At 47.4% G+C, this 23155-nt stretch overlaps 1 protein-coding gene across 1 annotated transcript in view; it reads right to left on the bottom strand.

The window, feature by feature from the left end:
* Positions 1-9035: 9035 nt before the first annotated feature.
* LOC308519571 (complement C3-like) overlaps positions 9036-23155 on the bottom strand; it is a 33565-nt gene continuing 19445 nt past the window's right edge. Inside the window, exons 24-41 of the mRNA XM_081091599.1 lie at positions 22745-22948; positions 22202-22277; positions 21733-21892; positions 20653-20751; positions 18222-18378; positions 16570-16733; positions 14854-15012; positions 14651-14710; positions 14441-14528; positions 14277-14328; positions 12070-12157; positions 11872-11964; positions 10926-11031; positions 10623-10712; positions 10322-10405; positions 9533-9616; positions 9308-9443; positions 9036-9220 (exon numbers count right to left, since the gene is read on the bottom strand). Coding sequence (XP_080947725.1) covers positions 9079-9220; positions 9308-9443; positions 9533-9616; positions 10322-10405; positions 10623-10712; positions 10926-11031; positions 11872-11964; positions 12070-12157; positions 14277-14328; positions 14441-14528; positions 14651-14710; positions 14854-15012; positions 16570-16733; positions 18222-18378; positions 20653-20751; positions 21733-21892; positions 22202-22277; positions 22745-22948 — 2042 coding nt within the window. The 3' untranslated portion in view covers positions 9036-9078. The remainder of the gene's footprint in view (positions 9221-9307; positions 9444-9532; positions 9617-10321; positions 10406-10622; positions 10713-10925; positions 11032-11871; positions 11965-12069; positions 12158-14276; positions 14329-14440; positions 14529-14650; positions 14711-14853; positions 15013-16569; positions 16734-18221; positions 18379-20652; positions 20752-21732; positions 21893-22201; positions 22278-22744; positions 22949-23155) is intronic.

The following is a 23155-nucleotide window of genomic DNA, read 5'->3' as shown; positions in this document are numbered from 1 at the left end:
CAGGAAGACCATTCCAGAGGCTTTGGAACCAAAAAGGACTGAACAGCGTGAGATTTTGATAGCTTAAATTTATAAATGAAAGTATCTCCTGAAGTGTCCAAACGCATAAGAATAAGGCGGGGTCATTTCCCTATTAAGAAGAAGAAGAGACTAGGATGCTAAAAGGCATAATCGAAAACAAGGCAAGGAAGGAGGGAAAAGCAAGATGGAAAAGGAGAAATAATCAGACAGCACAAAGTAAATCCATACATATCAATGATTAGAATTAACTGGTTGTCTAAATCCACACTGTTCCATACAGTGGCCGTGAGCCTATATGGTCATGGAGTATCTGAAATGTAGATGGTCCGAACTTTGAAGAGATAACATTTTGGATATGTTGTTCAATAAAATATATTATTAAATTTAATTTCACCATTTTTAAAAACCTTGTGTCTGCTGGAAAATTTTAAATTACATTGACGGCTCACATTACAATCCTATTGGACTGGGTTGGTCTAAATACTCTAAAGACAAATATTGTCAGGCTGGATAAGAACAATTAGAATCCAGTAACATATTTACGTATATATATAAGAGCCAGGGTCCCTAATGACTTCAGGCTCAACCAATCACAAGAAGTCAGTGCTGGGTTGCTGTGGGGACCCAGCACTGACTGTCGAGGGGGCTGGGGATCAGGCCTGGAGAGAGGCCTGCAGAGAGAGAGGCAGGGTCTGATCCGCAGCCTCTATGGCAGCTGTTGATCAACCGTTGCCTCTCTCTTTCTCTCCCGGCTTAGCCAGCAGTCCCGCCTCTGTTTCTCTCTGGCCTCCATGGGCTACAGATCAGTCCCACCTCTTTGATCAGGCCCAGAGATAGGCCCAGAGATGCTGACTGGCATAGAAACCAACCAATCAGAACCAAATCTGGGTGAAGTGCCAGGAGCCAATGGCTGCCTAGGAGGCAGAGCTTTTGACACAGACTGGCATAGAATCTGACCAATAAGAACCTAATATGGGACCACTTTGGCAGTATAATGCATATGGCTGACTATCAGTCCAGATATAGGGATTATGTGTTTTTGTCTGCCAACAGCATCTCTTCCTGCTGAAAAAGCCCCCCCCCCCCATTTAAGCCACTCTATCCTATATAATCTATCTATACTAATAAATGGATAATATGCTAATTAGACTGGGTCAACCAGCCATCTTCCAGACGTCCGACTTCCTTCCGGACAAAGCCATCTTGAAGTTGCCAATTGAAGGGTCTAAGTAGCCAGAAAGAACGTTAGTTTAATGCTGTTATTATCAGACAACATAGACTTTAATGTAGAAAGCATTACTAGTGATAACTAAGTCCTTGTCATAAAAATATAACAACTCTAAATGTGTATGGGCTTAAAAACATAGTCTCACAATCAATGAAGGGAAAAAAAGACAAAACTACTCAAACATGAGATGGTAAGAGTTGAGATGTGCTATTGGTGTAAAATGCTGTGCAGAATTTGAAGACCTGGAATGGGGGGAAATAAAAAGAATAGCAAATACTACCCTGGCCAGATGGCTCAGTCATGCTATGCACCAAAAGATTTCAGGTTTGATCCCACAATGGGGCACATACAGGAGGCAACGGGTGGATGTTTCTCTCACCTCTCCTAGTCAATTAAATAAAAACACATATATTTAGGTGAGTTTTTTTTTTAAGAAAAGAATGTAAAGTGCCTTACATTAGATAATGACAGCACCAAAGAGAGATATTTTTGAAGCCTCCCTCTTGAGCTTGATAGCTTAAGCAGACAAAAAAGCAAAGACATTAATTTCAAAAATATATGAACTAGCTTGATCTCCTGGTCTCACATATGAAACATACACAGAGCCACTGCAAAATAAGCAATAAAGAAGGCTTGAGGAGCTTTTCGGAATGTAAAATGGTGCAGCCACAATGAAGCACAGCATGGTGATTCCTCAAAAATTCAAAATAGAATTATTATATGATCCAGAAATTGCACTTCTGGTTCTATATCCAGAATTATGGACAGCAGGGACTCCAAGTGATATTTGTTCAGAGCAGCGTTATTCACAACAGCCAAATAGTGGAAATCTTTCCTTCAAGAAGACAGACACTGAGGTCTTATCGCCTCCTTGATAGCACTACCACCTGAGCTAAGTGCTATGGACTGAATGTTTTGCTTCTCAAAATTCATATGTGGAGCCCTAACCCCCCAATGTGATGGTATCTGGGAGTGGAACTTGTGGAACATTATTAGGTTATGAGGGTAAAGTCCTAGTGATGGGATTAGCACCCTTATAAGATGACAATCGAGAGAGATACTCTCTCCCATGTGAGCCATCAGAGAACAGGTGGCCATCTGCAAGCCAGGAAGAGAGCTCTCTCCAGAACCCCACCGAGCAGGCACCCTCATCTTGGCTTCCAGCTCCCAGACTGTGTGAGATAAAGGTCTGTGGTTTAAACCATTCAGTCTAGGCCAGGCGTGGGCAAACTTTTTGACTCGAGGGCCACAATGGGTTCTTAAACTAGACCGGAGGGCCGGAACAAAAGCATGGATGGAGTGTTTGTGTGAACTAATATAAATTCAAAGTAAACATCATGACATAAAAGGGTACGGTCTTTTTTTTTTTTAGTTTTATTCATTTCAAACAGGCCGGATCCGGCCCTCGGGCCGTAGTTTGCCCACAGCTGGTCTAGGCCCTAGACTCTAGGGCAGTGATGGCGAACCTATGACACGCGTGTCAGAGGTGACATGCGAACTCATTTTTTGGTTGATTTTTCTTTGTTAAATGGCATTTAAATATATAAAATAAATATCAAAAATAGAACTCTTTGTTTTACTATGGTTGCAAATATCAAAAAATTTCTATATGTGACACGGCACCAGAGTTAAGTTAGGGTTTTTCAAAATGCTGACACGCCGAGCTCAAAAGGTTCACCATCACTGCTCTAGGGTATCTTCTAGTAGCCCGAAAGGACTGACACATTACGGCTCCCATCATTTCTTGCGTGGATGGTTGCAGTGGCTTACCGGCTGCATGTCCTGCTTTACCTCTTGTCACCTTACAGTTCATTCTCTATCCTCTAGTTAGTGTGACATTCCTTAGTTATTTAAATTTTCTTTTATTGAGGTGAAATGCATATATCCTAAAACTACCCGTTTCAAAGAGTTTGCTCAGTGGCATTTAATACATTGACAATGTTGTGCAACTCTATCTAGTTCCAAGACATTTTCAATGCCCCCAAAGGAAACCCCATAGCTATTAAGCAGTTACTTCCCATTCCCCAATCTTCCCAGCCCCAGGCAACCACTAGTCTTCATTCTTGCTCTAGCATATTACCTGTTCTGAATATTTCATAAATTGGAAATATGCAATGTGTGGTCTTTGTTCACTGAGTATAATGTTTTCAAGGTTCATCCACATCATAGTGAGTGTCAGTGCTTTGATCCTCTCTTATGGCTGAATAGTATCCATTGTGTGGAAGGACCACATTTGTGTATCCATTCATCTGTTGATGTGCATTAAGTTGCTTCCAACTCTTGGCTACTGTGCCTGCATGCACGTATATTTGTCAGGGTACCAGGTTTCAATTCTTTCAGGTACATAATTAGAATTGAAATGGCCTGCATTAGACGTTTTAACATTTAAGGCAGCTCTCATCTCCCCCCTGTTTAAATCTTCCAGTGACACTTCCGGCGTGGCTCAGTGGCTGAGTGTCAACCTATGAACCACGTCATGGTTTGATTCTTGGTCAAGTTCACATGTCTGGATTGCAGGCTCAATCTCCAGTGGGGGCATGCTGGTGGCAGGCGCTCAATGATGCTTTCTCATTATTGATATTTTTATCCCTCTCTCCCTCTCTCTTTCTTTCAGAAATCTATAAAAATATATTTACAAAATTAAAAAGTATATAAAATCTTTCAATGGCCTCCCATTGAGCTTATTAGCAAAAATAAGCAGGCCAATCCGGTGGACCTCCTGCTTCTGTACAGCTACAGGAGCAGTTCTCAGGGATGGGACTTTAGTGAGCTGTAGAGACACAGCTGTGTGTTCTCCTCTGCCCCTAAACCCCACTCTGCCCCCTTGACCCGCAGCCCAAACCTGAACACTGTCCTCACTCTGTGATGGTCACACTGACCACCCCAACATGTTAGAATGTCCTCTCTTGGTGACTGGAAGGCACTGAGTGGATGAATCTCATTGTGGTGGTGAGTCACTCAACATGTCGCCTTGCCTCTGGCCAGCTATCCAGATGAGAGAGCTGGGCCTTGAAGGGACAGGCTGGCTGAGATCTGGAGCAGAGAGAGAAACTGGCCTTGGGGGTCACCCCCACTCCTGCCCCTGCTTAGATTGCCAAGCCTCAGATTGATCACTCTTCATCCAGAGAATGTCTCCAGCAGTGGGCCGCAAGTCTCGCCCATCACTCCTGTGGCCTATCCCAAGCAAACAGCATGACAGGGTGGAAGTGCCTTAATAATAGCTTCCATTTTACATCTTGCCCTTTAGAGAAAAAGCTTGCCATCACCTGAGCTTAGACACTAAGTGGGTGTCACTATCTTGAAGCCCTTGTACCCTCGCTCACCCTGCAACAGGTATCTCAGGGCCTTTGCATGTGCTGTTCCCTCTGCCTGAAACAGTCTTTTCCACCTCCTCCTTGTCATCTATGTCTTGACTCAAGAACCGCCCCCCTCCCACCCCTGCCTTCACTGGAGACATCCCTGACCATCTGCATTAGGCAGGGGTTTCTGTATCTAATTTATATCTATATTTAATCTGGATCATCTATCTATTTGTATATGGGAAGACAGAGAAACAGAGATTTATTTTAAGGAGTTGGCCCATGCAATTGTGTGGCTCAGCAAGTCTGAAATCTCCAGTGGGCTAGAGATTCAGTTGAGTTGATGCAGCCTTTGGTCTGAAGGCTAGAATTTCTACACTGCTGTCTTGAATCCCTTTTTCTGCAGGAAACCCGATTTATTTTTTTCCTCTTCATCCCTTCAGTAAGTTGGATGAGACCCGCCCACATTATCAAACATAAACTGCTTTATCAAGTATATATATATATATATATATATATATATATATATATATATAGAGAGAGAGAGAGAGAGAGAGAGAGAGAGAGAGAGAGCCCAGAGCATGATTTGAAATCGCGAGGCTCCACCCACCCTCACAGAGGCCACTGTCACCCCTCCCGCAATGCTGCACATGCAATATCCCGTCCGGTCGACCCGTTACAGCATCCCAGTTAATTAGCATATTTCTCTATGTTACATATATATATATATATATCAGAGAAGAAGGCAGAGGGAAAAATCTAAACTTCAGTGATGAGAGAGAATCATTGATCAGCTACCTCCCACACGCCCTCTACTTGGAATGGAGCTGCATGTGCCCTGACTGGAATCAAGCTGTGACTTCCTGGTTTGAAGGTCAATGCCCAAGCACTGAGCCACACTGGCTGGGCTAAGGTAAACTGCTTTTAAAGTCAACTGAAAATAGATGTGAGTCCTGTTTTTAAAATACCTTCCTAGCTATATTTACCTGGTGTTTCACCAAACGGCTGGTGTCCATGGCCTGGCTAAGTTCACACAGGACATGAACCACCCCTCAGGTAAAGGACCTTTACTGGTGGCCCCATCACAGCCAGCCCTTCTCACGTTGCCCTGCTCTCCTTTCCTTGCTGTCTGAAATCAACTGTCTGCTGTCTTCAAAATATTCACAGCCTAGAGCCATAGGTGCTCAAGCCACACTCAACCCCAGTTGTTAAAGAAATGAGGACAACGGACCCAGGGCAGGAGAAAGGGGAAAACAGGCAAGAAAAGAAATGAGAAGACAGGGAGAAACTAAGATGGCGGCATAGATAAACACCGGGAAATAGTCGCCTCCCACAGCAATTGAAAATTATCCCAAAGGACGGAGCAAACATCGTCCAGAAAAACAGGAAGGCTGGCTGAGTGTAATTTCTACAACTAGAAGAAAAGAAAAGCACGCTGAGAGCCAGAGGAGCTGCGGAGGCTGAGTGCAGAGGTACGGCGGCGGCTCGCGCGTGCGGAAAGGGGGTGGCACCTGAGGACGCGGCTGTCTTTTTGAATCACAAGCTCCCGACTGCTCTGATCTCCGGTTCTGGGAAGTCTCTGGGGACCCAGGACACATACGGGGAGAGGCTGCTCTCTCAGGCGGCAGCGGGCGAACTTGAGGGCGGATTTCCCTCAGAGGTGCTTGCAGCCGTTACCGGGACACTGAGACGCGCGACTCCGGGCGCGGAGAATCAGCCATTGCTTCTTTCTCGGCCTTTTGACTCCCTGAGACCCCGCCCCACCCAGGCCGCGGCAGAGGCTTTTGCATGTGAATGCCCCGGCCCTTTGCAACCTGATAATTACCTAACTGCAGCCGGGCCAGCCAGACCCGGAACTTCCAAGAGAAGGCCCAAGGCCCCGCAACGGCTTGCATTGCTTCACAGCTGAGCCTCTCCGTGGCTCCTGCTGTGTGGCCTCAGGCAGGGGCTGAATTAGCACCTCCTTAGATCCAGGAGCCACTGTACCCAGTGGTCAGAGGGGGACCATTCTCCCACTTCAGACACAGCTGCTTCCCACAGCCAATTGGCCTGGAGGTCAATTCCTCCCAGTGATCCTACAACAACCAAGGCACCAAGAGTGCACCAAGAGTGTCCACCCCAGGTAACTGGGGAGGCTGAGCTACTGGGCCCTACAGGACACCTGGCGCGCAGGGCCACTCTATCAACACAGGGAAGCAGCCAAAATGTGGAGACAGAGAAACAGGTCACAATTGTCAGAAACGGAGGAGGACAGACGACTGGATATAGAGTTCAAGGCCACGTTTATAAGGTTTTTCAAGAATTTTATGGAAACCGCCGATAAATTTAATGAATCCCTCAAGGAGTATAGTGAGACCATGGAGGACATGAAAAAGGACCAACTAGAAATTAAGCATACACTGACTGAAATAAAGAATATTTTACAGAGATCCAACAGCAGACAAGAGGATCCCAAGAATCAAGTCAAAGATTTGAAATACAAAGAAACAAAAAATACCCAACCGAAAAAGAAAAAAGAAAAGAGATTCAAAAAGTATGAAGATAGTGTAAGGAACCTCTGGGACAACTTCAAGCGTACCAACATCAGAATTATAGGGGTACCAGAAGGAGAGAGAGGGCAAGATATTGAAAACCTTTTTGAAGAAATAATGACAGAAAACTTCCCCCACCTGGTGAAAGAAATGGACCTACAAGTCCAAGAAGCGCAGAGAACCCCAAACAAAAGGAATCCAAAGAGGACCACACCAAGACACATCATAATTAAAATGCCAAGAGCAAAAGACAAAGAGAGAATCTTAAAAGCAGCAAGAGAAAGACAGTCAGTTACCTACAAGGGAGTACCCATCCGACTGTCAGCTGATTTCTCAACAGAAACCATGCAGGCCAGAAGAGAGTGGCAAGAAATATTCAAAGTGATGAATACCAAGAACCTACAACCAAGATTACTTTATCCAGCAAAGTTATCATTCAGAATTGAAGGTCAGATAAAGAGCTTCACAGATAAGGAAAAGCTAAAGGAGTTCATCACCACCAAACCAGCATTATATGAAATGCTGAAAGGTATTCTTTAAGAAGAGGAAGAAGAAAAAGGAACTCTTACCATTTGCCACAGCATCGATGGAACTGGAGAGTGGATAAATACCACAAGATCTCACTTATTTGTGGAATATAATGAACAACATAAACTGATGAACAAGGACTGATCCAGAGACGGAGAGGCTTTGATTGGACTGGCGGGCCTTGGAGGGAAGGTAGGGGAGGGTGGGGGCAAGGGGGAAGGATCAACCAAAGGACTTATATGCAAGCATATAGGACTAACCAATGGACACGGACAACGGGGGGGTGAGGGGATGAGCGGGGGGGGGGGGTAGAGGGTACACATATGTAATATCTTAATCAATAAAAAAAAATGAGAAGACGGACATCAGGGGAGGGAACAGCAGGCAGATGTCACTTGGGACACCTAGTGAGTGATGAGGGTCCTTGAGTCTCCCCTCGATGGAAGTCTGTGGCAAGTGGGGGCTGGCGGATACAGGGGTGGGCTGTGAATGTGTTCCCACACCATCCTGGAAGTGGGAGGTGGGAGTTTATAGGACCAGGGGCTCTAGGGCCAGGGGGATGTGCTGGGGTGATTTCCAAGCTGTAGGGTTTTTTCCATGACGACCGGATCCAGAACCCTGCGCTTGGGTCCCACCCTCAACAGTCTTTAAGGATTTAGATGCTAGATGAGGCCTTTGGAGTCCCAGTTTCACTTAGCAACCAGCAGTTCCACTCAACATGGTGGCTGTCATTCCCACCCCACCACCCCACTCAGTTCTGGTGATGCTGTGACCACAAAAGCCCCAGCACTGTCTCCTCAACTGCTGACCCATGCCTTCCCCTCACTCAGTCAGGCTCCCCCACCAGAAATATCACCCTGCCTGCCCCTTACCGCCCCCTCCTGGGCATAGCCTCCCCACTGGGTCCTACACAAGCATAGAGGAGCCTGCTCAGGCCCCTCTAGAAAGAGGTAATTGGGAGGTGAGCCTAGAGGACAAAAGGGAATGCAGGTAAGAATGCCATTGGAGATAGTGAGCTGTGAATGAGGAGTATGAGAACAGGTGCGGATGCAGGTTGAAATATAAGTAAAGTTATGGTTAAGTTTACGGACAGACATGTAGGTGGGGGGCCAGGTGAGGATGCAAAAAAATGCAGGTGGATGTAGTTGAGGATGCAGGTAAGAGAGGAGGTAAAAATTCAGATGAGAATGTGGGAAAAATTCAGGTGAGGATGCAGTAAGAAGGCCAGTAAGCAAGTAGGTGAGAACTCAGGTGAGGGGGCAGTGAGCTGCAGGTGAGGATGGTGAGGGCATAAGTGTACAGGCGAGAATGCAAATGAGATTCTTGGGGATTTCAAGTAAGGACTGAGCTGAGATGCAGGTGAGGCAGCAAGGGAACAGAGCTGTTGCTTTCCATCTCACAAAGAATTCCAGATGTTGGGAGATCACATGGAATACAACTGAAGCTTTATTGGGGTGTGCTGGAGGGGGGCTCAGTTGGGACAGCCAAAGACGATCATGCTCTCTCTGAAGCTGGCCAGGTCCCTGCACAGCTTCTTGTTCTCATCATCTTGGCATTCGTCTGCTTCAGGCCACAGCTCTACCCAGGTGTCCTTCCCGATGATGTACTTGATGCTGGGGAGGAGGGACACAGGGCAGGTCAGGAGGGGCCCTGGAAGGGTGGGTGGGGCGAGCACACACATGTGCAGGGTGGGCACTCACTTGGATTTCTCTCCCCACAGGTCTGAGGAGAGGCCCCATATGAGGTAGTGTTTCCCCTCCTGCATCTTCAGGGCTGCTCTGCACTTGACGTGGCTGATGAACCTGCGCTCCTGTTCAGGCTGTACCTCGTCGGTGCCTGGAGGGGAGAGAATGATGCTGAGCTGGGGTGGAGGAGGCAGGAGGAGGGAGGGGAAGGCAGAAAGACAGAAAGCAGCCAGGGCTGACCTGATTTGATGATCAGCTTGATGACCATTATGTACTCGTCAAAATCATCGGACAGCTCCTTCCTGAGCAGAAGGGTCTTGTACACTGTGGGCAGAAGGGGGGCAAAGGAGGGCCAGCATGGGTCATGGACAGGCTTGACAGCAAGGCAGCCTACCTGTAAGGGCACCTCGGCACATGGCTTCCCAAGCAGCCACATACAGCCACACAGGGTCATACAACCACCATCTCACATAGTCACCCACAGCCATGTGCACAGTTACAGCGCCCACAACTCATCCCATACACAAGGACAGTTACTCCTGTCCACTGTCACCCACAACCACCATCTCTTACACACAGCCACATATGGTCACACTCACTCACAACACCATCTCACACATAGTCACCTACAGCCTTGCACACAATTATAGCCACTCACAACTCATGGTATACACAGGGACAGCTACGCCTATCCACTGTCACCATCTCACACAATCATGGCTGTTTACAACCACACTCTCAGACATACACAGCCACATCTACTCACAAACACCTTTGTTCACACTCTTGCACATACCCAGCCCAGTCATAATCATGGTTCCCCAGCAATCATGGCCTCTAATAACACACACACTAGTCACCCACAACCATAGCCTGAAACACATGGACCTGTGGCCACTCACAGCCAGTCACACACACAACCAAGACCATACCTGCCATCACATAGTCTCACCCACACAACCACAGCCACACACACCATCACTCACACACAATCACACTTGCACGTGTGTCTCCCCACCCGTTCCTTACCATAGTCCACTCCTGGCTCACATGCCTTGTCCAGCCGGTCATCTGGGGTGACCTGGTCATCTGACTGGTGCATGAAACAGCTCTCTGCGGGGTGGGTGGGCAGGGGACATGACCTAAACTCCACTTCTCACCCAGGGCCCACCACCCATGGGTGTGTGGTCAGCCCTAGACCCATCCCTTTTGGTGTCCCCTGGGTGTGGGCTTTTGGGGCCCCTTGCATCACCACCAAGGAAAGGGGGACTGGTGGGGGCAGGGTATCAAGTGGGCGTGGCCTTCCACTTCCTGGTTCCTGTGTACCCACCCTCAGCACAGCGGCATATTTCATTGTGGCAGATTTTGCTCAGCATTCCATCTTCCTTCTCCGGGTGGTAGAACCGGGTACAAGACTCATCTGTGCGCAGAGGGAGTAGGAGGCATCAGAGAGCTAAGGCCTCCACCCAAGACCATGCCTGTGGGGCTCAGGTTCCCAACTCCAGTCCCTCAGACCTGGGGATGCTAGGTCCTGAACCCTGCGACTCCCAGGTCCCCAATCACCAAGCCCTGGGACCCCCATCTTATAGAACTTTGGGACCCTCAGACCCCAGGGCCAAGGTTGGCTGCTCACCCAGGTTGTAATAGGAGTACACCTTGACTGCCCCCGGCTGGATAAGCCCCACATTAAAGTACTGGTGAACTTTGAAAGCTATACAGTCCTCTTGATCATGTGAGATCTGGGAAAAGGAGGAGGTGAGTCAGTGGGGTGCCATGGGAGGGAGTCCAGCATAAGGAGAAACGGAGGACCAAGGAGGAGTGATCTGTGTGGAGAGCATGGCGGTGGGGAGGGGAGGTGAGAAGTGGCAAAGATTAATGAGCAGGTCAACAAATCTATTTTCTTTTTCTCCAAGGTTCATTTCTAAATTACACTTCTCAGCCTCCCTTTCCATTTGGTGTGACCATGAAATTGAATTCTGGCCAACGGATTTCTATCTGTGCCCTTAAAAACATCCCATGGTTATCAATACTGCACTGCATATTTGAAAGCTGCTAATATAGTAAATCTTAAAAGTTCTCACCACACACACACACACACACACAATTAAAACTATGAGGTGGTACATGTGCTAACTAACCTTACTGTGGTCATCATTTTCCAATATACATATATCCAATCTTCGCATTGTATACCTTAAACTTACACAATGTTATATGCCAATTATATCTCAATAAGGCTGGGAAAATAAATGAGAAAGAAAAAAAGGAAGGAAGGAAGACAGACAGACATGTATGTATATGTGATAGACATGTATATTTGGAGGAAATTGCTAACATTTAATGAATCTGGGTAAAGGGTATATGGAACTTTTTATACTTCTCTATATTTGTTCTGTAGGGTTGGGATTCCAGACAAAATTAAAAGTACAAAAATGAAAAAAAATTAAAAACCCATCTCATGCACTATCAATCCTCTTTTCCTCTAGAAGAAATGGATCAAGAGAGGACTCTAAGACAAAGACCAATAGAGAAGGAAAAGACCAACCACGTATGGGTCAAGGTCCCGAAGGAAGCCTCACCTTGTTCAGGTAGATGATGAGGGTGTTCTTGTTGGAGAAGGCCTTGTTGTCCAACTCGAACTTTGAGATGTACCTGTCAGTGCCGCTGGTCAGCTGGAGAAGGGAAGAGCTTATGAAAATCCCTTCCTTCCCTCAGCCTCTGCCAGGCCCCAGGCTCCTTCCCACCAATTCTAGCCCCTGAGCCCAGGATTTTCACACCTGCTTGAGGTCAGCAGTGTCGGGAGCAAAGCCAGTCATCATGGATATATCCAGGATGGACATAGTGGCATCCTGGTCTCCCAGGTACCTGGATGGGCAGGGAGAGAGGGTTAGCCCTAGGGGTCAGTGCCTGGACAAGGGGGTCTGATCAGTGACTGAAGATTCTGGTTCCCACACAGCAGCATAAAGGATGTTAGATCTTAGGAAACACTCCCCCAAGGGGAATAAAGGAAAGGTGTGTAATGGTTAAGGCGACTAACTGCTCAGCCTCTGAAGCCCAACTACATGGGTTCACATCCCAGCTCTATGGGACATTTGATGAGTCACTTCACCTCCTTAAGCCTCAGTTCTTCTAGAAAATGAAGACAAGAGTACAAGCAGGTCTCACTTTGCATGATTCCATTATCACGGTCTAGCTCAATAACACCAGCCCCTCAGCAACACGGTCTAAATCCAGTACCACAATATATTAATGAGCAAACGCCTAAAGGACAAATCTAGTTGCCAGTTCTGCAGTCCAAACATCGCTGCATAAACAAGTGAGCATTACAATCAATGACTTATCATGTCACTTCTTTCAAAGTCTGTCAGTGATGGGTCACCGAGCACCCATCATTCAAGCCACGTGTGTGGTTGTGTTACTTCCTTCTCTCTCAGTAAAAAACCATGTGAGATTTTACCAAAATGGATCATTGAAAGGGAATCGCCAGCAAAGGTGAAAGCACAGCACAGAAATGAGAGTGGTAACACTGGGGGTGAAATTTCAGCAGCACCTAAACGGAGCCAGAGAAGAAACAGCAGATGGTGGAATGTGGACCTGCTGCCCTTGGAGAGACCATCATGGGGGCAGAGGCACTTGATGAAGGCAAAGGCCATCAACATAAAGGAAGAAAGTTGTTGTGGCCAAAAATGATGTCCCAGAGGAGGTGGCACTGGCAGAACACTTCCCGGTGAAGGAACTCTTAAATACCTGGTGACATCGAAAGCTCAGAGGATTACATGTGGGAAGTTGACCTAAACTTAGAAAGAACATGACACTTCACAGCGTCATAGAACAGATGCTTCCTCCATATCATTAGTGCTACAGCGAAGAAAGGAGGCACTGTTCAAACCACAGGGCTTTGGATAAGTGCTTTACAAAAAAATCAAAACCAACTTCAATCTCAATGTTCTGATGTGTTACTTTTTAATTGATTTCAGAGAGGAAAGGAGAGATATAGAATGATAGACATATCAATGATGAGAGAGAATAATTGATTGGTTGCCTCCAGCACACCCCCTACTGGGGGGATTGAGCCTGCAACCTGGGCATGTGCCCTTGGTCTGAATGGAAGTTGGGACCCTTTAGTCCTTAGGCCAGTGATGGCAAACCTATGACACGCGCATGTCAGAGGTGACACGCGAACTCATTTTTTTGGTTGATTTTTCTTTGTTAAATGGCATTTAAATATATAAAATAAATATCAAAAATATAAATCTTTGTTTTACTATGGTTGCAAATATCAAAAAAATTCTATATGTAACACGGCACCAGAGTTAAGTTAGGATATTTCAAAATGCTGACACACCGAGCTCAAAAGGTTTGCCATCACTGCCTTAGGCCAAAGCTCTATCCACTGCGCAAACCGACTAGGGCACAATATTCTGACATTTTAAATTACAATGCACTAAAAAAATACTCGTCTTAACTATACTTTTCATTACTCTACACTTTTATAACTGGAACTATGAGAGTTTTCAATGTTGTGATAAAAATAAATAATGTAAGCCCGGCCAGTGTGGCTCAACCAGGTCACAGTTCAATTCCTGGTCAGGGCACATGCCCTGGTTGAGGGCTCCATCCCTAGTAGAGAGTGTACAGGAGGCAACCAATCAATGATTCTAATCATTGATGTTCCTATCTCTCTCCTCCTCCCCCTTCCTCTCTGAAATCAATAAAAATTTAAAAAATAAAATAATGGAAAATTCCTGTAACAGTTGTAATCCCCTTTGTTGATTATCAACATCACTTTTCAGTCTCAGCTTATGTGGTCACGGCTAGTCTCACACCACCATGCCGTGCTGTCTACATTCTGGAGGGTGCTCAGCACAGTACTAAACACACAAAACATTCCCAGAGAGTAGTAGATACCTCGGATATTATTTACAGGAAGTCTTGCTAGAGACAGAGGGATGAGCGAGATGAACCCCAGTGACCCATCTCTTACCTGGTACAGATGTTGAGTAACATGGTGCTCTTGGCGTCCTCAGGCTTCTTCACTAGAAACATAGAAGGCAGAAGGATGGAGGGCTGGGTCCTGATTCAGGAGCAGGGCAGACACTAGAATGGCAGTGGGGGAAGGGGGACAGATAGGGTCTTTATTCCTTCTACCTTCAGGGGCTGGTTGTATGTTAACCCTGAGGCTGAACTTCTTGCAAGGCGCTCCACCTTTGATCTTGGCCTGGTACATTGTCACCACCTAAAGAAATGGGAGGGGAGACTAGGTGTCAGCAAACTTGACTTGCAAAGGAGATGGTCCCTCTGGGGCAGAAGGGCTGAGAGAAGGTGGTGAGCAAAGCAGGTGTGGGCTCCGGTCCTTACCGACAAGGTGCCTTGTCCTTTCCCTTTAGCTGTTAATGTGAAGTCCTCATTTTCCTTGGTCTGCGGGGAGTGGGAAGAGAAAAGAAGGTGTTAGGAGCCAAGCCTTCCCTGGCTGCAATGGTCACCTGCCCTCCCTCCTGCCTCCTGCAGACTCTGACTGGCTGGAGGATGAGAGCGAGGAGGGTTTGGCCAAGCAGCTGTACCGTTTCTGATCGCAGGAGGCTAGCGGATTCCCAGAGGATGCGGTGCGTGACTGCAGAGCTGCGGCTGGGCAGGTCAATGGACACATCCAGATTCAGATCCTCATGGTCAGGGACATCCCTCTGGTATTGGGCCAAGGCTTGGAACACCATGAAAGTGGCCTAGAACCCATGAGAAAAGAAGAGCGTGATGTGAGAGACCGAGAAAGCAGTCAGAACCTGCTGGGGGATGAAAAGTTTCAGCTTAGAGCTGGGCCACTGAGAGTGTGGCCTACAATGCACCAGAGGGGGTGAGGAAAAGAATGGGGGTTGTTATATACTGAGGACATGTTCTAGAACTCTCTCAGTGAGAGAGGCTCAGTTTAGTGCTTGGTGACACTAAGATTGTGACCTAGACGGGACCAGAGGGCACAAGGGTAAGACTGGGGGTCATTAGACACTGAGGACATCTCCTAGAATTCTCCAAGGGACAGAGGCTTACACCAGAGTGTGGAGACACTGGGCATGTCTAGATACACGAGAAAGTGCAGGCATAAGACTGAAGGTCTAATATGCCTACCGCATGGACACTGGCAATAAGGTAGTGAAGACTTGGGGATAGGTGGGTAGGGGCTGGGAGGAGGAGGGAAACATGGGGTGGGGAGAGATATGTGTATTACTATCAACAATAAGAAATATATTAAAAATAAATAAAAAATATATACAATAAAACCATGCCAACAGCAGTTACCAAAAAAAAAAAAAAAATGACTGAAGGTCTAGGAAAACTGAGAATGTGATCTAGACCCATCCAGAGAAGAGAGTCTAACACAGGGGTTTGGAGACACTGAGAATGTATCTAGAGCTCACTTGTGAGTAAATAATAAAGTTGGAGCTTGGGGCCCCTGAGCATAGAGTGTAGAATCCAAAAAGTGACACTGAGCCCTGGCCAGGTGGCCTAGTTGGTTGGATCATCGTCCCATGAACCAAAAGAATGCAGGTTCCATCCCTGGTCAAGGCACATATGGGAAGCAACACATGGATGTTTCTCTCTCACATCAATGTGTGTGTGTTTTTTTCTCTGTCTCTCCCTTCCTCTCTCTCCCAAATCAATAAACATATCCTTGGATGAGGATTTATTAAATATCTGACAATACCACCAGAGAGAAAGGGGATCAAACTGAAGCCTGAGCTTGCTAGACTTGAGGTTGCTGAAACCATGGTCTAGAACCCAGCTGGAAGACAGCAGGCTTTGATAAGACTCTAGAAAACTGAGAACATGATCTAGAACCCACAGTAAGACAAGGCAACACTGGGAGCCTCGTGGAACGGAGTGCATGGTCTAGAACCCGCCAGAGGGAGAGATGGACTTGATGATTCCTTATAATAAACAAGAATTGGTCTAGAACCCACCAGTGGAACAGGATAAGATGGGAGGCCTGGTGGAACTGGAAACATGGTCTAGAACCCATCAGAGAGAGGCTCACCCCTGAACCTGGGTCTTGAGAACGTGATCTGGACACCAGGCGGGAAAGGGGGCTCAAAACACAGCTTGAGGCATCCAGAATTTAGTCCAGAATCCATAAACAGATTTGCAACAAAAACAAAACACAACAAAAACCTGATTTCTCAACTTCATTTCAATCAACTGCTTCTCTTGGTCTCAGCATCTTATCTGGGTGGCCAGTCAGGCCGGAGCAGGTAAGGATGCATTTGCCTGGGGGATGTGGGACCACTTGCCTGGGTGGAGCCATAGCCACCTCCGTAGTATCTCTGCTCGTTGAGCCAGCGCACAACAGGAGGTACAGAGTCAAAGTCTTTGAGCAGCAGCAGAGCCAACAGGGCATAGGATGTGGCCTCCACACTGTAGAGCTTTTTTTCAGGCTCCTCCCAGCGGTTCTTATCTACAAGAGAGAACACCAGCCCCATGCTCACTGCTCTGTCCAGCCTGGAGGTAGCTCAAGAAAAGCTCAGAAACAGCCTTGTACTAGACCTCGGTGCGCAGGTGTCCTGGCCCACATTTGTGGCTTTCAGTCTGCTGGTTCCTGCCTTACTGTCTTCCCTCATCAGCCTTTACTCTTCTGTTTAAATTCTGAACTACGGCCCTTCTGATCTATGGGAGCAGATTCCCTAAGTTTGCCATGCTCATTCTCACCTCTGAGCCTTTGCATATTCTGTTCTCCCATCTTGGAGCACCTTTTCTCCACCTACCCCTGGTTAATTTTTATTCACCCCACACAATACGGCTTCAGTGGCACCCAAGACAGAGTGAGACCTTTACTTCTGTCTCTTAAAGCATCCTGTGCTTCTCCTGTCCCAGCACTATGACACTCTACAGGAATCTATTAACTCATTTCTTTCCTCAACTGGAACGTGAGGCCATGAGGGCAGGGGCAGTGCCATATTCACTGTGATTTCCCACGTGCCTAAGAAAGTACTCATGACAGAGGCTGTCACCAAGAACCATTCCCTCCTCTTCTTGGGCCCAGAGTTGGACTACATCTCCCAGAGGCCTTTGCAGGTAGGTATGGCAACATAACTGAGCTCTGGCTAATGCAATGTGCAGGGCAATTGACAGGGCCCCTTGCATGGCTGGTCTACCTCCCTTGCACAGTTTTCCTGGCTGTTTCCCCTTCTGCTTTAATAAAAGGGATTCTGAGGCCCTGAGGAGCCATAACCATGAAAAGATAGAGCCTGGATCCCTGCATCACTGTATAGAGAACAGCTGTCCACCAACTTGGGACAGCCATGCTGTGCTGATTCTTACACAGCCAGAAACCAACTTCCCTGTGTTAAACTACTTCAGTATACATTCAGATATGTTACAGAGGGGAGCATAAACCTGATAGGGTGTCATCACTTGAACCAGTGATTAAGTGCTTACAATGTGCTACTTATTGTGCTAAAATTCCTATGTCATTCTCTTATCTAATCCTAATAACCCTTGAAATAATGGTAATGTTATTAATAATACTAAAGGCAATAACATCAGTGATAGATCTCTTACTATGTGTTAGAACTTCTCCTATCCTCATCCCTCATTTAATCTTCGCACCAATCTTGTGATGTCGGTATCGTTTTATACACAATGTCCATAGAGGTTAAGTGGATTGTACAAAATCACACTGTGAGAATGTGGCTGAGGGTGATTTGATTTTGAACTTGAATCTGTCTGATGTCAGAACCCATGTCCTTGCTCCTGTGTCATAGCAAGTACTCAACAAATACTTGTTGAATCATGCAATGGACCTTTCGTATCACTAACAATGAGGACTTTTCACACCCAGACCCACTCATCTCAGCTCAGCTTGGAGCCATGCAGCCCCATTTAAGATGGCCACCCTCAATCCGCAGCCATGTATCTCTCCTTACCCCACCAGGCTGCCTCTCACCTGTGGCTGCTTTCAGAAATTTATTGAGGAGAGGGTCCTCCAGCTTGCCCAGCTGGGCCAGGGCATAGCCAGCAATGGCCACAGCATATGGTCTCTTCAAGTTCATGTAGTGTCCTTCAAGGAAGTCTCCAGCCTTATTGATGCTGCCCCCAAGGCTCTATGAGAAAAAGATTGGGTACTCTGGTCAGGTGGGCACTGCTGCCCCAGAGAGCTGACAAGGATCACACAATCACCACTTCCTGGGCATAAGCTTTCTGGCCTTGGTACATATTTGTCTTGGATCTGTCTATTTTTAAGGGTTCCCCAGACAGTTTAGCCACTGTGCACTGCTCTGTTGCTGAGTACCAATCATGTTCCTGGTGCAGTCTGTATACCAATGATGTGCTAGTAAATACTTAATAACCAGTTGTCTAGTGAGTGCAGGAGGTGGGGATTAGGAGAGCTGGTTTATTGATTGCCAATGACTGTGGTGTAAATACTTCCACCATGGCCAATTTCAAGCTACAAGTGTGACATCCCTTAACACAGAGTGGGAAAGAGATGCCCCAAATAGGGTTAGCACAACACTGGGTCCACCTATTATCTAATCATCATCGTCATTGTAGCTAACACTTATTAGGTGCTAGTCACATATCCACTCATTCAATCTCAAAATCCTCTGAGGTAGGTTTTATGTTCATCACCATCCCTACTGCACAGAGGAGAACACTGAGTCCCATGAGATGAGTGCAGAGGCAGACATGCTTTGTAGTGTTTGCTGATTTTTATAGTGTAAATACAACCATTCCTGATTTTAACCTACCAGCATGGAGTCACTGACTGTAGAATTGGGAAGAGATTATATAGTTTGTACATCCTATAGGTACAACAGACATAAATAACCTCAAGATGATGGATAATGATAAAAGGTAGCAAAATAATTAAGAAGTGATGAGTTTTGAGGGTTTACTACCTTTGTTGTTGTTTTTTTGTTTTTTCTTAATTGATTTTTTTTTTGGGGGGGGGTGAGAGAAAGAGGGATCAATTTGTTGTTCCACCTATCTATACTTTCATTGGTTGTTTCTGGTATGTGCCCAACTGGAGATCAAACTGCACCTTGGCATAAGGGGATGATGCTCCAACCAACTGAGCTACCTGGCCAGGGCTACTACCTTGGTTTTTATGTGTAGTGTTTAGACTAATTATTTAAATGTAAGTTTATATACTTCAATATTTAATAAAGATTGTGTTCAACAATCAACTTGCAATATTCCTGGAATACTAACCATGGGTTTTATGAAGGTAATTCCAGCAAGCTCTTTATCTGAACCCCCGCAATCTAGTTCCACAGCCTACGCCGCACTCCGTTATAAGGGTGCTGCGTTGTAGTGGAAAATGTCACCATGTTGTAGTAGAAACTAACCCTTTTGCCTGCCCTCTGTCTCTCCTATGTCCACCTTGACTTTTGTAGGACCTCCTCCTTCCTGTCATTCACATGGCCACAGTGGAACAGGCATATTTGCCCAGGAAGACCTACTTCCTGGTCTCAGCTCACTGATCCAGAAGTGATCACCTGACCCAGGCGGAGCCGATCAGAATCCTTTCCTAAGAATCTGGAGGATCTATCCTTGGGCTAGGAACTTCCCCAAGGAAGGCAATTCTGTTCTGCCAGGTAGGCTGGGTGGCAGGAAAGCTGAATTATTGGGCAAAAAGGGCATGAAGGACACAGGAAAGAGGAACAAAGCATCCAGGTCGAGTCCCTAAGATTCCTTTCATCCTTGCACTTGATAAATTCTTAGATTCTTAAAATAATTCCCACCATCTACAGGATAGGGCAAAAGTATGTTTATAGTTGTTTGTACATAAAATAATACAATAATTAATAAATAATAAGACAACAATAAACTCTGTGTTACCCATACTCAACTGTAAACCTACTTTTGCTCCACACTGTGTGTTTGCATAATGTAGCTCACACGTGTGTTACATCTAGAACAACTTAGAGAATCATAAAAAATACAAAAATTATTATACTTATTTTATACTTATTTTACAGATGTGCACACTGAGGTCCAGGAAGGGCAAGTGCCTAAGGGTTATGATCTAAATTTAGATATGTCTGACCCCACTGCCCTAGAGTCATCTCTTTTGTACCATAATTTCTTTCAAATCTGCAAATTTGAACCAGAAAGACCAGGGTTTCCCTTGGCCTTAACGATAACAGCCTTCCTCTCCTTCCTCTCTTTTCTGGGGTCCTGAGAAGGAGAAGCAGCTGGTGAAGTTGGGATCCTGGAGTTCCCCACTTAGAAAGCTAAAGGTCAAACAGCCCACTCTCAAAACCCCAGGACAAAGCAGATGCCGCAATTACAGAACCCCCGCGATGGCTGTGCCTGGATATGGGGCGGGGGCGGGGGGGAGGGGCGTGGAGGAGGGCAGGGCAGGGCACACTTACATTGACCTGTCCCTCGCAAATATCTTTAGCCTCCTGCAGCGCGATGAGAACGAAGGCTGTGAGGGACACATCTTTCTCCTCAGCATTCCTGTAGCCACCCTAGGGTGTGGAGGAGGAAATAAGGATGGGGTCACCTGTGTGCCCCTCATGCCAACCATCCCCCCCTGTAGGATCAGCAGGGCGGGGCAGGGGTGGGTCTCTCCCCAGTGTCTCACAGTAGGGCCATACTCTAGTATTCATTCATTCACTCACTCATTCTGTAAATGTTGCTGGTGTTGTGGGTAAGATGGCTCCAGCCCTCATGGAGCTCCCCATCTCGTAGGGAAGACAGGCATGAGCCAACCAGCTCATCAACAGATGTATCATTACAAACTGACCAGAGCTGTGTAGAAGTGGATGTGGCAGTGAGAATGGATAGTGGGGGTGTGTCATGGTCAGGGCAGTTGGAAAGGTGTCCCCAAGGGATGACAGGTGGGGCCACAATCTGAAGAGTGAGTAGGACTCAACTGTCAAAGAGGGCAGCGGTAACATGCCAGGCAGTGGGAACAGCATGTGCAAAGGCCCTGTGCCCGGGAGCAAGGCTCCAGGCAGTACAGATGGAGTGTGGAGAGGGAAGGCTGCAAGGCTGGAAGCCCGAAGGTCAGGCTGATGCCATGGTTTGCTCACTTTAGCACACGTCACCATTACCTGGAGTTGGGGGCTTACTAAAACCCCAACTCCTGGGCCCCACCCCCAAAGTTTCTGATTCAGGCATGTGGGATCCAGCACAAGAATGTCCATTTCTAACAAACTTGCAGCTGATGCTGGTGCTTTTGGCCTGGAGACCAGAGTTTGAGAACCACAATTCTAAGGACTTCTCAGATTTAATGAAAGCGATGGGGGGTCTAGGGAACTTTCATTTTGCACTAGGCCCTGAGGTCTCTGGTTTTTTCAAAGGAGAAGTGACATTCGTGGCTCCTTTATTTCTCTGTCCATCCCACGCTGGGAATTGGGCAAATGGCAGACAGAGCCTGTCTCCTGTCCATGCGGGGGCACTCAGGCACTCCTCTCCCACAGGCTGCCCTGAATTCCGCCTCTTACAATCATTTCTTGGTGTATCACGGGCCCATCCTCCTGGAAGACTCCATCAGGCCTCTGCTTCTCCAGGATCAGCCACTTGACAGCCCCACAGATGACTTCGGAGTCGATGGCAATGAGGTTGGCGGCCAGAGAGAAGACCTTGACCACATAAGCTGTCAGCCTGGGGGTGGGCACAGAGCATGAGCCAATTGGCTCTGGGATCCGGAGACTGCCATCCCAGCCAAGCAAGGAGCAGAGAGGGGCAGGGCCTGCTCAGGTGTGCCCAGTTGCCCAGGCCAGGTCTCAGGACCCAATGTTGCTTGTAGGCATTGCTTAGTGATGGTAGGTCACTCAGCTAGTGGGCACCTTGACTCTGAAGGTGGAGGGGTCCAGAGGCACAGGGCTGTGTGGGGGAGGCCAGCCTAGCTCACCCCAGGCCAGGGCCCAGGCCCTGCTCAAGGGATGCAGGGCCAAGGATGGGCAGGCTCACCAGGTGCTGGACTTCAAATGCAGGAAGGCCGCAAAGGCCTTGTTGGGTTGCCTGAAGGCCAGTTGCTGCGTGTACCCTGCAAGGAAGAAAGAAGTGTCACTGGGGGAATGAGGGATGAGTGGAGGCAGTGGCTGGTGTGGGTATGCCAGGAAGGAGAGAGGTTTAGAGAGAAAGAAAGATTCTGTGAAGGGGGGAAGGGGAGGTTCAGAGAGGATAGAGGGTGCTCAGGACCAGGAGGAATGTCTGGAGGGGAGGGGAGCTTATAGGGTGGAGGGACTCTGAAAAGGTTCAGGAAAGAGTGAGGAGGGGTAAGGGCTTCTCAGAGGAGAGGGGGTTCAGAGAGAGAAGGGCTCTCAGGCGGGTTCATTGGGAGAGGGAACTCAGAGGGACAAGGGTCTCAAAGAGGGGAGAGCAGAAGGTGTCAGAGAAGGGGCAGGGCCTCAAGAGGGGGTGGGACCACAAGAGGGGGTGGGGCCTCAGAGGAGGAAGGCGCTCAGAGAGGGGACTCAGAATGGGGGCCTCCAATAGGGGAAGGGGACATACCCTTCTTGATGAGTTCCAGGGCCTCCTGCCGCTTGTCAATGCCAAACTTGTCCCACTGCTCTGTGTGGTCCAGGTAGTGCACAGCGATGACCGTGGGAGTCACACCGATCATGTTCTGCTCTCCACAACCAGAAGGGGTCACAATGAGGTGCTTCAGCCGCTCCCCATCAATGGCCTCCTCTGCCATCTGGGCCACTGGTGTCCCTAAAGCCAGAAGGAAGGATGACGTTCAAGCAATGAGACCCTCTGTGGGGTGATGAGGGCCGGGCTGCCCCCAGCCTTCCCAGGCTCCAACCAGCCAGGGCCAAAGAGTCAGGGACAGATGGAGGCATGTGGCTGAAGGGGGCCAGGTGGGTTGTCCCTGGGTCCTCATGTGCCACAAGTGGTAAAATAATTCCAGGAGCAATGGTT

The sequence above is a fragment of the Myotis nattereri genome (genome assembly GCF_964212035.1).
Source record: "Myotis nattereri genome assembly, chromosome: 5".
NCBI classification, from domain to species: Eukaryota; Metazoa; Chordata; class Mammalia; order Chiroptera; family Vespertilionidae; genus Myotis; species Myotis nattereri.
The sequence above is the reverse complement of the archived record's forward strand: the minus strand, read 5'-3'. Positions and strand labels throughout refer to the sequence as shown.